Source organism: Nanorana parkeri, unplaced genomic scaffold, assembly GCF_000935625.1.
Source record: "Nanorana parkeri isolate BGI_ZX_2015 unplaced genomic scaffold, ASM93562v1 scaffold689, whole genome shotgun sequence".
Taxonomy (NCBI): domain Eukaryota; kingdom Metazoa; phylum Chordata; class Amphibia; order Anura; family Dicroglossidae; genus Nanorana; species Nanorana parkeri.
The window spans coordinates 239833-257234 of NW_017306957.1; the positions used below are offsets into that span (position 1 = coordinate 239833).

At 39.2% G+C, this 17402-nt stretch overlaps 1 protein-coding gene across 1 annotated transcript in view; it reads right to left on the reverse strand.

Moving 5' to 3' along the window:
• The window catches only part of KCNT1 (potassium sodium-activated channel subfamily T member 1), a 197066-nt gene that overhangs the window by 40509 nt on the left and 139155 nt on the right, over window positions 1–17402 (reverse strand). The window contains exons 12-19 of the mRNA XM_018563725.1: window positions 13621–13801; window positions 9695–9859; window positions 9466–9602; window positions 8461–8524; window positions 7491–7599; window positions 6790–6898; window positions 4625–4774; window positions 3540–3769 (exon numbers count right to left, since the gene is read on the reverse strand). Coding sequence (XP_018419227.1) covers window positions 3540–3769; window positions 4625–4774; window positions 6790–6898; window positions 7491–7599; window positions 8461–8524; window positions 9466–9602; window positions 9695–9859; window positions 13621–13801 — 1145 coding nt within the window. The remainder of the gene's footprint in view (window positions 1–3539; window positions 3770–4624; window positions 4775–6789; window positions 6899–7490; window positions 7600–8460; window positions 8525–9465; window positions 9603–9694; window positions 9860–13620; window positions 13802–17402) is intronic.

A 17402-nucleotide genomic window follows, 5' to 3' on the forward strand; every position in this document is an offset into this window, starting at 1 on the left:
CTATATATATATATATATTAGGGATGCACCTATACCGATATTAGTATCGATATCGGTGCCGATACCGAGTATTTGGGCGAGTACTCGTACTCGCCCAAATGCTCCGATGCCGAGCACAAGTACCTCCTGTATCAGGATGCTGGGCATTACACGCTGCCCGGTTTCCTGATTGGGCGGGAAACGGCTCCATGGTCTCTCGTCACTTGTGATGAGAGAGCATGGAGCCGACTTCTGGGCCAATCGTTATTCTCATGCTTTTTATAGCACAAGACTGGGTTTTCAAAGTGCCAAGAGCTTCAACGTATTCACCAACATTCACATTGCAAACTGCAAAGTGAACATTAATTTTTCCAAAAGAAAAACCTTTAATCCTTTACAAATTATCCGTAATATGTCCTATAACACACTCCAAAAAACTCAGATTTTCTAGGTAACAAAGCGAACCAAACTTAAAATGTGCATCTCAAAACCATAATAAAAGCAGGGATTTCAGGTGTATGCACGGGAAAATATATATGGAAGCCACACACATGAATGGCTGTGAAGCCTGTATATTGACAAACTAAGGAAAACAATGACTTTAGTGAATACTGCTTTTGAAAGCCAAAAACTTAGTCGGAGGTGGAGTTACACTTAATTGAGGAAGGAAGGTACATGCTTGGAAGGGGCAGCACCACTATTTTTACTGTGCCCCAGTTTTACAAACAAGCCTCGCTGCCATGAATTATAGAAGTTATAGAATGCCAAGATGTCAGTTCTTCGTTATCTTACACTGCAGCGCAGTACAAGTATAACTGGAGCAGGGTTAATACATTGCCTGCAGACTATAGAGAATATATAATTAAATGTTCCTTATTTCCCGGGGAATCTTTTAAACATACAAAATGCCTTCGGCTACAACTAGATTATTACAATTTACATGACTTCAAAGCATCAGAAGATTCCTCACGGGCCCCAGACAAGGACCCGAATAGGTTTCTGTATTAAAGAAGGAGAATAAAACTTTAGGCTATATGTATTAATACATAGCTGCTTATACTGAACAGACCCGCAGTGTTTATTCACTGCAACTAAATATTTTCCTTTCCTGAATGCATTATTTTGTATTGAACTATATCTCAATGTGATTCTGTACAGAAAAGAAATTAGAAGTGACACTGACCTTCCCTCTCATTTCCCCGATGCGCTACTTCAGCCCCTCCATAATTCATATACAAGACCAAGCAAGCTCCCTCACCCTCCACGTGACAGCGAGCCTGAATATTAGATGCTTAGGTACTAAATATACAGAATTGAGTGTCAAAGATTACCCCTACTCAGATGGGCCAGGATTGTTGAAAAGATGATAATGAGGTGGTCACTGCACATTACCTTTGCCCCCATTACATTATAACAGATTGCTGTGTGCTAAGAAAAGAGTATGCCGCAAAATATGCCATGGTGACACACTGTTTGGTGGGCATAGTGAAAGTGTGTCTAAAGGAGATGATTTATTGAGAAACACTCTTTTGTACATCTTGCAGCATCAGCATTTAGTCACTTCATATCTCAGACCTATAAAGGAAGTTGGTGCTGGAATGCTTCCCTCTGTCAGGAAGCAAATAGCTATGCAATGCGTAGAATATGTCACTGACTGCATGTCCTGTGCTATCTCAATGGTGGATGTGTCTCTACTCAGTGCTACCAGCCAATATACCTCATTAGTGCTGGCCCATGTGGCAAATCCCCCTGGCCCCCAGCCTAGTCCTCTCCTGACTGGACGCCTTCTTCTGTTCTTCTAATGCATACAATCTGTGATGAATAATCTGATTTGCAAGTGCATTGGGTTCAAATTAACCGAACTACCAGTAGAGCAAATTTAGGGGGATTAGCTAATCGCTAATGACAATTAATCATCAATTCCAATTTGTAGCAACAGGAAATTATGTAAAGAATCGTGTTACAGCCACGAAGAAGATTTAGTAAATAGGAAACTGCCATTCCTCTTAATACTGCAATCCTTTCAGAGATGGAAAACGTCCCACATATCATAAGCTCAGTAAATTTAACAAAGTACACAGAAGGATGTCTAATTCTAGCCTCTTTCGTCTCATTATGTAGTTATTTTAAAGGGCAACTTCACTTCTGTGCATAAAAGTCAAACCAAAAAATAAGTGTTGCATTACTTTTGCCTATACACTTCAATCTGATATAAGTTACCTTCCATATTTGTAAAGGATAGGTATGATTAGATGCCCAATTTTGATTGCCATATAAGTAAAAAAAAAAAAAGTTCCCCTTGTGCACTGCTCCACTCTGTAGGCTGCTGCAACCTACACTGTGCATAACTGGCAGTTACAATCAGGTCAGAGTGACTCCAGCAGACATTTTTCAGAGATGTACAGTTAGGGGCTTATATGGATACAGATCCCTGATCTCAGCTCATAACATATGAAAAAGTGGACAGGGAGGAATCATGAAAAAATAGGCTGGTAATTCTGTATTTACGGTAAGTGAAGGGGTGAAAAATGGAAGGCAAATATACTACAAGTAAAAAAAAAAAAAAAAGGGAACCTGTCTTTTCTGCAACTTTCCTTGCTAGACATATTTTAACCTTTTTGGCTATTGTTCTCCTCACTGGAAAAGCCGGTTTGTGCCGAATGTGACAGATGGCAGTGAAAAGGTTACAGAGAAGAACAGATGGAATGTTTTATATCAAGGTAATTTCCTGGGCTCGCTTCCTGGCAGTGCCATGTGATTGCAGCACTTCTCCAAGTTTTACCAGGTTATATGAATCCATTATCCCCAGCTGTGACAGCTGTTTCTGCGCTATTTGTGTCCTGCTGTTCACAATGTTCTCATAATACAATATAACATGAGTTTCCTCTTCATCCATTTACTCCGGAAATGTACACAGCTCTCTGGCACTTCTAACATTCCCTAATAGCCATGATTTTCACGCTTTTTATAAACCGCTTGAAAATACAGTGTACTATAGTCATACTACATTACTTCCAACACAAGTGCAAATAATTAAGGAAATTAGTCCTTTTTTTCAGAACGTGGGCAGGGACACGCATTCATATATGCACACTGGCCAATTTAGGGCCACACCTAATATATAAAGCTATTAGCTCCTACTTGCAGATTGCTGTGTGAACTATATCAATTCTATGGTAGGCCTGGGTATGCCTTGTCCTGTGTTGATACCCCCTAAATCTTATTTTAAAGAACCCATATTTTGCACTGATTATAGTCAGCAAGAAGCTGTTTACATGTTGGCTTTAATCTGGGCTGTTAAACGGGGAGCCCAGGTGAACAGCCAACCACAAGGAATTAAGTAATGAACTGCATATCTGCTAAATGAAAGACAAATTAGGTTGTTCAGTACAGCGCTATATTTTCATGTTTCTGGTTCCTTTTGGTCTCCTTATCATAACCTGATGGATAATAAACTATTAAAAACTGTGAGCACCCGCAAGGAGAGAATGTGAAGACTGAACATGGGCAGAAAGTGATTTAAGAAGTATAATAAGCTTTATAGGAAAGCAAGTAATTACCCATGCTGGCAATGATGCTGTGAACAGGAAGTCGAGATGGTTCACCATAGATTCCTCTCCCTTTCTTCTTTTGCTTCTCTTCCTGTTTGAAGATGAAGGCCGAGTTCTCCTCTTTGGTGATGTTTATGTAGAAGCAAGTGTCAGAGCTGGCCATGATATGCCGGGGCCCAGGGTTCAGTAGAATACTTTTATTGTCCTCTCTCCTCACTCCTATCAGGCAAACGCCATACCTACAGTGCAAAATTACTATATTATTATTATTGTCCCCACTCTTCAGACAAAGACAATACACACCTTTGGAACACAACAAAGCGACCCCAAATAACTAAAAAGTAAATACAGGTAAATACCTAAAACACCCTTTTATCCATTGATGTGATAAAGGGTTTTGGTATAATAAAAAGTTCACCTCACACAGATACCTCAAAGGCTGATGTGGAGAGAAGGGGAAGCCCAACAGGAAGTCAATTCTTATATACGTTTACTCAAAAGAACATAGGGTACAAACAAAACTTTACAACCAACATTTTAGAAAAGAAGACCTTTTTCTCAAGGTAAGATAGAACTATGTTATCTTTGGAAAGATTGTTCAGTAGATGTATTTTTGTCCACTGTTTATTTTTAGTGAAAGTTATTCCTGGTGTGGTGCGTTCTTCTAATTTTAATCCCTTCACAACTGCAATCTGTACAGTAAAGGTCTCAGGCATGCTGACCAATGCTAAAAGAATGTTGATTGATGATTGATCCAAAACCAATTAGTGTGGTTCGCAATCAAGTGATCATCATATTAGCCTTTCATCGTGATCACATGAGGTTTGTTTACAAACAAAAACTGCCAATTACAGCTGTCACTGTACCTCTCGCACTACTTTTTAACTTTCTTCATTAAATTAATTAATGAAGAAAGTGAAAAAAGTGTTCAATATAATATTTTTAATAATATTTTGATAGGTATATTAGTCAGTTACTGTTGCTTTACCTGATATATACTGACACTTCTGAATTTTGCCTGGGCATCTAGGCATCACTGACCTCTTGTCATAAAATGGTTAAACAGTAAGGCATAAACCGTCAGTGTCTCTTACTTCTTGTGGGCATGGAAAGCAGCGTAGGTGAAGCTTTTTCCTGCATACTCCATAAAGAACTTGCTGTCTCCCATACGTATGTGGTAGACCTCGTTACCAGAACATCTCCCGTACATCCTTTGCCACTGCTCTGGGGACTGCTGCCCTTCCCTACAGAAAGAAGAGGACATTCATCCAGAACAAATTTTTCTATAAGTTACTTATGGGGGGTTTTCTACTAAAATTGGGCAAATCACCTAAATTTATATAACATTAAACAAAAATAAAAAGTTCATTTTTTTTCTTGAGAGGAGTTCTTGTTTGCTTATGTTTTGCTAGCTACTGTTATGTTTGCTTGATGTGATAACATATTTACACCTAAATATGTTACCTTTTGTCCCAAAACTTGTATGGAATTAAACGAGAGCTGCGTGTGTTCTGACAAATTATGATAAAAACATGGGGCAGCCCGGACGGGTCCAACTTGCATTGTTATATTTGTATTAATTCTGGTGATCACAGTAGAAAACCACATGGACAAAGTAAATAAAACGCAAAGGTATCCTCATGTTTTCAAGCCCTATTTCACAGAACACCTAATATATGTTAATAGCATTGATATGTACATGGACATGGTACATGCTACCATTTGCTGATCTCTCTATTCAAAGGAGCTTCTGAAAACACTAATTGCCTGGCTGTCTCTGGCCTCCATCATTGACCTGGAACAAGCATGCAGGAAGTGAGATCAGAATGAAGACAGAACTTCTGATCCGTATACCTGTTTGCGGTCAGAGATAGGAAACATCCAAGCCAGAGATCTGCAACTCAGAAGCAGGCTGGCAGTGGCTGCCTCTTTGTTTTTCTGAGGTTAGGTTTCCTTTAAACCGCTACTGCATACAATTGACAACGACAAGACAAGAGTGAAATTGCTGCAGCTAAATACCGATAGCGATTTTTAAACTTTCCAAGAAATGCAAGACAGCTGCTGAACAACCTCTCGTTCCTTAAAATCCCATCACATACAGGAGTGCTCACATATGATTAAGTATTCATGGGCGCTGTAGCAGAAGTGTGAACTCAATCTAGGTTAAAATATTCGGGATACACTAAGCTGAGACGCAGAATTCTAGGTCAGTTGCGGTGGGCTGCTAGACTGGAAGAGATCATATGAGTTGTGCGGAGATGCTGGAATTTAATATCTGCAAATGTAATATTTAGTAATCATTGTATGTAATATTGATCAAGGAGGTCTCAACTGTTAATAGCCAGACTGTGACAGTTTTCTACACATAGGTGCCAGAAAACACTATTAAAGTGTACCTGTACACATTCACAGACAATAGCTATTTTAATTGAAGGTTTCTATACTCCATACAGTGATCAGAAAAGGGCTCTCCTTTTTATGCTGGCATTAAAAGAATTATGCGATCACAATATGGATAGTCCATAGCATTTTTCATGCTTTTGAATTTTATCAGTTGGGCGTTTACAGGCAGCTAAAATTCTAAGCTGAAAATGTCTGCAAGCCAAAGGCTATAAGAAAGAGGGGACAGAAATATGGCTGAGCTGTACATGTACACACTTCTCTTTATCTTTGCATTGTGTTTCCTTGTTGGATTGTTAATAAAATTCCTTCAACAAAGATTTGGTGTGGCTGCACCGAGTGCAGGATGAGGAGAATATACAGAACAATGGTTTGCATTATTGTTAGGTCTTACTTTATGGGTTATGTTGGGATCTTCTTTACATTTTAGGGTTAAAGGTAGGTTTTATTGAATGAGGTTGGGAGGGTTGGTTAAGTGTTAGGGTGAGGTTTAAATGTAAGGGTCAATTTAATTGTTATAGCATAAGGTAAAGGTGAAGTGTTGGGGAAGGAGGGTTAAAAGTCAAGTAATGAATTTAGGGTTTGGGTAAAGCATTAAGCATTCAGGCAGGAGGACAGTAAAGTATTAGGGGTACTTTAGTGTAAGAGACACTTTTAAATAAAGGAACACTTAGGTCAGCTTAGCTGCTGGATTTACAAATTTTGGGGCATCAAGAGCTCTACACCAAAAACAGCACCAAGATTTTAGTACTGCGAATTAACATACCGTACAGGGAAGGATATGAATTATTCCTTTTACTCTGTAGCGAGTGTGGAATTTGTCAGAGCAATATTAAGTAATAAATAAAAGCAAACTTACTGCCCCCTGGAGGTGTGAACAAGTAGTGTGATGAGAGTTGAGGTGGCAGGACACACACAGTTCAGTGCCAACATGGCGTATTTAAACTCCTCCTCACATACCACATGATCTGGAAGTAAGGAACAAAATTATCAGCTGCACTAAAATAACTAATGTCTGTGTCCATCTATCTATCTATCTATCTATCTATCTATCTATCTATCTATCTATCTATCTATCTATCTATCTATCTATCTATATCGTAGAATTACACTAGGCTTTCACCTTAATCAGTTTCAAATGCCCAATTTTCACAACCGAACGTTTTTCTTGTAGTGCAAACTAAAATGAAAGGGTCAGGCCATCCAAAAGTTAGCATGGTGATCTGAATCTTTCTCTAGCTACATATGCTGCAGATATATATCTCTCTGCCATAATTTATCATTCTCTTTCAGCCCACCTGGGAGTTTTGGGTGGTTCTGCCCACTTTTGTGTTTTTTTAGCTCTTCCTAATCTATCAAGGATGGCGGGATCGCCTAATATTGGTAACAGCAGGAGTGCCTGCAGATATTTTGGTGGACTGACCTTAATTTTTTTGTTCATGAAATGATGCATTATAGATTCCTCCAACTGATCTTTTCCACAAGATAAAATGTCCGTCTTGGTTATATGACCATACATATCACTTAAGAACTTCAGCCTCAATGACTAATTGAACTTACCTGCAAACTTGACATGAAATTTGTTCTCAGGCTTCAGAATCTGGACGTACAAAGGACAGTTGGGAGCGAAATCTTTCACGGCCCAGGCTCTCAGGATGGTCTGATGGTCCTAAAGATAGAAATTAGATCAAGCTCTCAAATGTGCTACCCTAACTAGTCGAATTGCATGGCATACATCTGCCATAATTTCTGTTCATAACTGTAGAAACCAAATCCGAAAATGTTGTTTATTGCTTTGAATACAATAAAATGGCAGATTGGTTGCTGGCTACACTACTGGGGTCAGTTTTATGTTATTAAATACATCTTCTAGGGTTTGTTTTTTAAAGACTATAAATATTTTAAAGAAAGGTTGAAACCCTTAAAAATATTGTGATGGTGTTCAAAATATTTAGTTTAATGTTTAACTTCTTTAATGTTTTGCTTCTAAGGCTGGTTATGGGTAGATTATGTTGTTGCAGCATTTCAGAATATACTGGAATTTTATAAATAAAATATTAATAAACAGTATTTGCTACATTTGTATAACTGACATCTGTATTTTGTGCTTGTTTCCCAAGAATACATCAAAATAGATTTGTAGGTAAGACAGATGAAAACCAATACAATCTTACAAGGTAATAAAATTCGTCTGGCAACCCTAAAAATCATTATTGATAACACCAGTTATTTAAAAGGAAGGCAAAAAAACGTATAAAGCTTGGTCCAATTTGCTTTAACGGGGAAAAAAATCCTTCTTGATCCATAATGGCACTGTTATAAATTCCTGGATCAACAAACTGCTTTGTATTTTCACAACTATAAACAATTGTGAATATCTGACACATTTAGAAAAGAATTCAACCCTTTTGAAACAATCAGCCCTAACTACTAGAACCAATTCCTGTGGCAGCCCATTCCATATTTTCACATCTCTTCCAGCTGTTAAAGTAATAGATGAGGGGGGGAGGGGGGGGGATTCGAGTCTTACAGCGGCAGTGCGGTCCACTTCGTTTCGGCTACTCAGAATGAAACAGGCTTCAGCATCATCCATCCTGCATTAAAGAACATTATTTATATGCGGGTTGTAGATCATCACAATATATATTAAATACAATATATCAGGAGTTCTACTAATCAGATATTAAAATAACCATCTAACAAAATAGCAGCATGCTGGAAATTTTTAGAGAATGTACAGGGACTGTACAAGTACTGTTCGTTACGTGCATTGTTTGTTACAATGGTAATAATGCTGATGTGTTTATAGAACAAAAACTTACCGTGACACCAAACTTAGGCGGTAACGCTTAAAAATGTATTCAAGTACCTGATCTATTAACAAAAATGACGCTTATTTATGTATCACTTGGCTGTAGATCCTCAAATCATCTCTGAATTGATGCCGACACTGTCCTTCCTTCTGGAGGGTGGTTACTTTTGTTCCCCATGGTCCCTGTGGGTGTTGTACAGTGGCCACCACTCCAAGCTCGTTCTCGTGATAGACTACAATCTTAATACAAATTAGTAAACTAAGCGTGAGATTGTAGTCCATCACAGGAGCGAGCTTGGTGTGGTGGCTACTTTACAACACACACAGGGACCATGGGGAACAAAGGTAGCCCCCCTCCAGAAGGAAGGACAGTGTCAGCGCCAATTCAGAAATGATTTGAGGAGCTACAGCCAAGTGATACACAAATAAGGTACATTGTATTTTTAAGATTTCACTCCTGAGATTAGTATCACTTTAAGTGAGATTTGAAACGTTTCAGTAAAACAATCTTAAGAGAAAGTGGTAAAGTTGACAGGAAAAAAATCTAAAACAAGTATGGATTTTTTCATGAATATGTTGAACTGAAACATGAGCAATTGTAGATACTGAATCCTTGGAATGAAATTGTCTTTTAAACTGAAGCAGTAAAAAATTACATCTGAAATCTGATTGGTGGTCTCCGGCCACACTCTCACCCCTTGTACTGCACCAGCTCATACTTACTTTGCCCTCATGAGGTCCTGATCTTTTAGTGCTGACCCTTGAAGGTAGATTACACGCTGAGACCACAACGGTATCTGAAGAACTCGCCGAACCTGGATATCCATCTCCAATGGGCAGAGAATAACTACATAATAATCCTGAAAAAAAAGATAATCTAAATAACAAATAGAAGTAAAAAAACCAAAGTTATTGGGTCTCTTTCACAGTGCAGAGAGCCTGGCCACACTACCTGAAGCCGTGGATGAGCATAGAACTCGTTCAGAAAGTCCATCAGGAGGTCGATTTTTAGGGAGCTGACACAGAGGACCACATGTTTCTCAGTCTGCGCTCTGTGACGGCTGTAGTTTCCCCCTGATTTTTGCCTCTCCATCCAAAGGTAGACCAACTCTTCAAACTGGCAATAAATAAAAATCTAATTAAAAAGCAAATAAGTTTAAAAAAAACACACAGCATTCAATAGGTTTCTTTACAGGAAAAGAAATCTAGCAGTGTTTTCTGTCCTTTTGCCAACAAATGGTGCATTTGGACTAACAGACAGGGTGACCTACAATGGACTGAATCACCCCCAGCATCTCTTTAAGGGTAACTTCCACCCTGTCATAGCCATTTACATTTCTGCACTGATAATAACATAACATATACAGTAGAGATATTATAACAATTAAGTAAATGCTGTTAAAGGAGAACTATGGGGTCAGTGCTTTTCCCCATAGTTCTCCTCAGGGTCACGGGAGGACATAAATTAGCGACCTCCCGTGACCCAAAGCTCAGTATACCGTGAGCTACAGCTCGCGGGATACTGAGACCGCCGCAGCCGTGATGGATCCCGACATTAGTCGAGATCCACCCAGCTGCGTGTTTGACAGCTGGCTCTGCCTATCTAGAGGCAGAGCCAGCTGTACCGGCCCCCTCCACCGTCCGTTCCGCCAGTCAGATAGGGGAGGGGGGATCAGACAGGGGGGGGAGAATCCCTGCAGGGAGCCGTGAGTGACAGTCACGGCTCTCTGCAGGGACATGAATGAGAAGTGAACGAGCGACGGTATGTGTTCGCTCACTTCCCGATCTATTGAGCCGACGTGTGACAGTTTCATTGTCACACATGGGCTCGAACTATGAGGCTGAGTGATTTTCACTCACCTTATAGTTCTCCTTTAAAGTAAACCATAATATTAAAAACCATCTTTCAGACAGATAATACACCTTTAGTAAAGTTATTTATTTATTTAAAACATCATTACTACTGCTAGTAAAAGAGCAGAATATAGATATTCTCTTCCTTAAACACCCTAATAACAGAAATCAGACTCTGATTATGAGGTTCTGCACCGTAAACCAGTCTGGCTCATAATGCTGCCAATCTAATAAGAATTCAGGCACTGGGAGCTATTAAGAGCCGTGCTTCGCCAGCTTATAGATAGACAACACCACAGGGGGTACCTCAGCACTAAGATAATGCTTGTTCATTGCCCAGTGAGGGTGATAGGATGCTAATTGTCTGTTTGGATAGATAGTTGCATTTTAAACCACAAGCAATAAACTGAATTAAAATACTCTGGATAATTATTTATTTTATCTTACTAAGTCTATTTACTCAAGTGTATTCGTTTCCAGAGGTCATTTTATTATTACAAGCCATCCTTTGTTATCTTCTGCATCAGGCTTTGTGTCATTGTGTTTCTTTTGGCTCTTCATGCCTTCTTTCCTTATGAAGATACTGAAGATCGTATTTTAGCCTTCTGTTATGCATGCCCTATTTCATTTATTTCTATATCATTTATTATTTTATACCTAAGAAGGACTTCGTAATATATATAAAAACCATTCCATACTCTAAAGACAATTTACAATCTGTTTGAGCATTAATGGGAACATATAGTGTCTTTGTATAGATTTTCTTTATTTAGAACGGTTGGGACAAAAAAATAAAACATTACTTTCCTTTTTAAAGGTGGTAAATAAAAACTACTGCATAATATTTTGTTTCATCCTTTTTAGCATGCAGCCACCCAAAGCCACCATGTTTTAGCTCCCTTTTGTAAAAGCCTGTTCACAGAGCACAATAGCTTAAGCTGAAATTTGCACTGAATGAGTCAGAACAGTAACTGATGCAACCTTCTCTCTCTCATCAACTCCCTCTGTACTGCTCTGTCAAGGTCTCATTCAGAGACAGAATGCCTTAAAGGAGACAATCCTGCTAGTGCTAGGGTGCACTGGGAATCCCTTGGCATTTATAAAAGGGATTTATTTGTAACACAAATGTTGTATACATATAGTAAAAAACAGATATCACTTAAAAATGATAAGACTGATAAAATGGACCCAAGGAAGGGAAGAAGCAAGCACTGAGAAGGTGGCATAGGCTCTGTCTGCATCCTACAATGATAAAGTTGACCATAGATGGTTAGATGTCAGGAAGCAATTTGTCCTTCTGCAGCTTTAGGACCTGCTGATGATTTTCCAAAAGTATGGGAGACAACAAGGAAACAGAAGAACTAAACTCATGCTTATATGTTTTTGTTTTGTTTCTGCTGTACTCTAGCAAGAACGGTAACTTTAAAATAAAATGTTAAAATATACAGTATTTCTTATTATGGTCCTTGCTGGTGAGAGAAACTGTAAGCAGTCTTGATCCTGTAGATTATATTAAAAGCTATAGGTTGGGTATTGAAGATTCAGAGTTAATCAGAATAAAAAATTCCATTATTTCAGTGTTGGTTAACTTCTGTCACCCAGGGTTTGGTACCTAGAGATTCTTTGCAGCGCTATGTTATGCCTGGTAGACTCTCCAACATCAAGCCAGTGTGGAGTTGACAGATTCTTTACAACAGCTCCATCCCTAAGGACAGCGTATCTTCCTGAAGACTCTGCAACCTTTGTCAACAAACTGTCCATATAGAAATGAAGTGAAACAAGGACACCTTCAGAACTGTCAGAATTTTAGCCAATTTATTTAAAAGCTGTGTTCACTTGCAGGTTCTCCAGATGAGAAGGTACTTCTGTTCTTAATGGTTAAGAAAAACCCTCTCTCACCTTTTGCAGGGTTAGCTGATAATCCTTTGTTTGTGAGTTCTCTTGCTGGCTGTTGGCAGACAATCTTTGATTCCGGTTGCTATTTTGGTTGTGACCCTGGTCTTTCTTCTGGATTCAGTTGTTCAATTGTCTGCTGCACAACTTGCTTGCCTGCTGCTTTGGCCACCTGTGTTCACTGACTATACTTCAATTCATCTTCAGGCATTTTAGTTGAATGAACTTAAGAGCAATGACGTGTCAGTCGGACCTCCTAGGAAGTTTAACTTGAGAAAAACGGATGCTCCTTAAACTCTACACCTCAGTAGACCCTATGCCCTTTACTGATATTGCAGACCCCATGGTAATTCCATCCTGAGAATTGTTGAGCTTTCTGTACAGCAGAATGCACAGTGTCCCAATACAAGGCCAGCCTGTAGAAATGGCAGCTCAAGACAATGAACAGACGATGGGGCTCAGACATCATAGGATATCATTTTCCTCAGCTGTTAATAGGGCCTTGGAATTGTTACAGGCTGGAAACCAAAGTTGAACAGAATTTTTTTTTTATATTGCCCCCAACAGCAAAAGAAGATGCATGGTAGCTATAAAATATTTATTGTTTGTATATTTGTATTTTTGAAGCTGCTATTTGCAATTTAAAGTGGAACTACAGTATACTGTTTTTAAATGAACATGCCATACAGATTATCTTAATAAAAGTAATCTTACCAATGTGTATTTATTTATTAAAAGCCTTGTTTGTATCTTTTGAAAATATAACTGTAGATTGAGGAAGCCATATTTGCTAATTACAAACACAGGAAGCTCTGCTACCTGGTTGTGCCCTCCGGATCCTGCTAGTCTATCAGTCAGGTGTTAGTTGACAGACTCCCTGCAGTCTATGATCATGTGAAACTCTAACAATGCCCTTAATATCCAGAAATCATAAGATCTTTTGGTTTGATCTAGGTCACATGAGGAACCTTGGAAAAAGCATTTTTATTTGTGCCAAAAATGAGGCACTTTTTTTTAACTGAAGATAATAATTTGATTTGGCAATGCTAAAACGTACCCTTAGGTCTTTGCTCTAATCCTATGAGTGCATGTAATTTCACCACCAACAAAGACAGAACATGTATAGCATACCTGGAGTGGTAACACCACGAGTGCCACACAGATCATGATCACCACTAGCAGCTGAGATGGCCATATCTTAGGAGTCACATCTCCATAGCCCACAGTAGAGAATGTCACAATGCAGAAATAAAATGAATTGAAGAGTGAAAGATTTTCCCCAGCTCTTTCCAAATGCTGAATGCCGCACATCCTGAAAAACAGCCACAGTCCAAAGTTAGCCTTTTCCTCTACATACTAGAATACAGATTAGGTTGTTGTCTCAATATTAAAATAATTGGGAATTAATGTTGAGCTGTGGGAAAAATTTAAAATTACCTTTGCACTGGGACTTCCCCATCATGCAAGGATTAAATGCTCACTTATGTCAACGGGGAACAGAAAAAGCAGTGATATTTACCTTATTCCTCGCTCCCGTGGCACTCTTCCCCACTTTCCAGGCTGTGGGTGTGCCTTCAGCATCTTTACTTACAATGCAGGACTGCTGGTCCTGCATAGTATGGGATGACATTAGAGTGCCTGTGACCAGCAAAGAGAAACAGCTTTAGGGGATCGGTCATGCAGCTGGGAGGAAGCCTTCAGGAGTGAATAATAGGGTAAGTAGAGTTGCTCTTTATATTCCTCCTAGACAAATTCAACAATTAACCCTTGCAGCGCAGGGGAAGCCCCACTGCAAGGGTCATTTTTTTTTAATGGGGTTAGGCTTTAAGGGACAGTATTTAAGTATATTTAAACCCAAACACTTTCTTTTATTTTTGATGGGGGGCGTGAGGTGGGGTTAGAACCGGTTGTTAGGATATATTGCAGTCTGTGGGGTGATTTCCCTTCACTTCCTATCCCTATCACCAAGACAAGAAGCGAGGGAAAATGTCCACTGAAGACACAGAAAGCAATAAAAAGCTGAAAAAGATCCTACTTCTACTCTTAAAAAAACATTTTTATTGTTGTCTTAGTTCCTGTTTGAGATTTCCTGTCCTGTTGATAATGCTGTTGCCAGGACAGGAAATAAGGGGAAAACGTCCCACTGGAGACCCAGTTATTATTAGTGTTATTATGAGATATTATTGTAGTGTTGAAGTACTTTACCTTAATGTAAAGTAACACAGGGGTGCCTAGGCACACTAACATACCAGGAAATGTACTGCTATTTTTCGGGAGGAATTCAAATTGAGAAGGTATATTTTTCAGGGTACTGCTTAGGCACAATTACCATTACTGAATTTTCCCTATAACGTTTTAAGTTCAGTCCTTTGTAAAGCACCCAACAGCCTAGTGAGGATGTGAAATATTTGCTAAAACCCTTGCCTTATCTGCAAAATGCAAACAGGAAATTAAATAAATGACAATCGGCAGCACAGAGGATTATAAAACGCAAATGAAAACTAGTATTTGCATGAAAAAGTAGAGAGAAAACAGGCAGTAAGCTAAACTGTGTGATAGGCTGCATGAGTCATGACTATTGTCCTTCTATTTTCTTTGACTTCACAAATGCGAAAGCAAGAACAGCCGAGCTGCGGTCATGCTGCAGCGCACTGCAGTCATGTCCCCAATCTGTCTTATTGGGCTATGATTACCTGCTCATAAAAAGGCCATTGTAACTTGTATGATGTGCCTGCTGCAAGGCAAAGTGCGTAAAAACTGGGCAGAAAAAGAAATGTATGTTCTATATATATCCCCTTCCTACAGAGGTATTGTCGCACGTAATACGGAAGGGCTATTGTAATATTATAATACACCATAGGTATTAATTGAAAGATCGGGGGGTGTGAATTTTGCACAAAATAATACGCCTAAAGTCAAAGTAGGGACATTAATAAACTAAAGAAAAGAAAGAAAGAGGGAAGATGATGTTTGACTGGTTGCAACATCTTCACCACAACAGCTTTCTTAAAGTGACATTAAACCCTCAGATTCTTTAACATAAACCAATACTGTAATGTGTACCTTACTGTAATCCATGGTTGTTTCCCTTCTCTTTGCTGTTCTTCCTTTTAAATGCTCATGTCTTCTCATGCTTGGGGAGAACTTCCCTTTGCAGCTGAGTGACTCTTCCTGTAGTGCTGGCTCAGGTTACAAACCTATACAAACCTATACACAGACACCATATATCCATTCCTGAGACAAGGCAGTCTGCTGCAAAACAGAAGTTCTGCCCAGCATGAGAACGGATACAGATTTAAAAGGAAGAGCAGCAAAGAGAAGGGAAACTACCATGGATTACAGTAAGGCACACATTACAGTATTGTTTTATGTTAAAATAGCTGAGGGTTTAATGTCACTTTAAGCTAGCTCTCTTTTATTGGTGACACAGTGGGCTGGAGGTACCAAAATGAGGACAAAAGTGGAGATGTTACCCCTGGCAACCAGTAAATTTGATTGGTTGTTACGGGTAACTGCACAATTGCTGCTTATTTTATTTTAAGGTTTCAGGAATCATATCATTAAGGGCTTGTTCACACCAGCATGCATGCTTAAAGGGGCTGTAGCATGTGGGCTGGTGTCCACTGTGTAGCAGCGGTAAGGAGTGGTGCCATATGTTGTAACAACACTTTATTCAAGTTTCCGTGCTAAATTTACATGCTATGCCATGCAATGTGCCGCAGAAAAATGCAGCATTTTTCCACACCATACCTCATCGCTGCATTATGTTATAACTGGGTAATAACAGTGTGTTTTTCTGTGCAGATTAATGCAGGTCACTGCATATGGTGTGCACAAGCCTTAAAGGGAAACTAGTTCTGTCCCACACAGTGCTCTTTAGTAATTATTTTATGGAGAATGTTTCTACTTTTATGCAATAGTACCCTCCTATGAGGATTGACATTTAGTATCTTGTGTTAAGACAAGTTTGATACATTTTGTATATCGAACTGAAGTGGGGGTATGTTAAACAGCTTGTTATTGATGAGGATGTTGATTAATTCCCGTTGCTTTAGATTGATTTGTGTATAACCAAATCTTATCACCTGGTAGCTCCTACTCTACCACTAACCTTGTTGTGAGTGAAATGCGTTTTAGGGGGTAAAGTTCTGGTGGACTACCTTGCACTGGACCGTTCTATAAAACTACTTAGGTGGCTTTAATTCTGCAGTGCGGCTACTTTCCTTTTTTTCTACTTTTGTGTCTTATGTGTAGAAGAACCACTGTAAGAGCCTGAACCTGAAGCTGGAGCTGTGCTGGCGAGTATATCTGTATCGAATCACCTCATTTTCTATTTATGCATTTTCTATTCATCATCTTGCTGTTGATTATCACAAAACAGAATAAGTATAAATTAATGAGTTAACTTCAGCACAGCGGCACTTGTAATATAGATGGGGAAATGGCTCCTCTGATAGCCTTTGAACCCTGCTCCCTATCCCCATTAAAACAGAAATATTATTGAAGTGTAAATACTCTGCAGAGGATGGTAGATATAGCAGGACACAGGTCCAGACACAGGTCAGTCCACTGTTCTCATACTCCACCATGCAACCTCTGCTGACAGCTTGCTGCTTCTTAAATAAAGACTCACTCCGCACATGTGCAGCAGCCAATCTGCTGTTTACATAACCCCCGGGATCACCTCTATGGAGTCTGCAGGCAATACTGGAGCAGAGGAAAGGTTGCTGGAGGAAAAAGCAGGAACTTTATCTGTGCAGCATGACTTTTATACGTACAGGGAAACTCTGGCAACGGCCCCCATTAAAGTTCCACAAAAAGGTTCAAACTCTTAACAGGCTCACTGGTCTTTCTGTTAAACTGTCCTTCTTAGAAAAGTGACAGATTTGACATCTTTTCTGAAGAATGTCAAA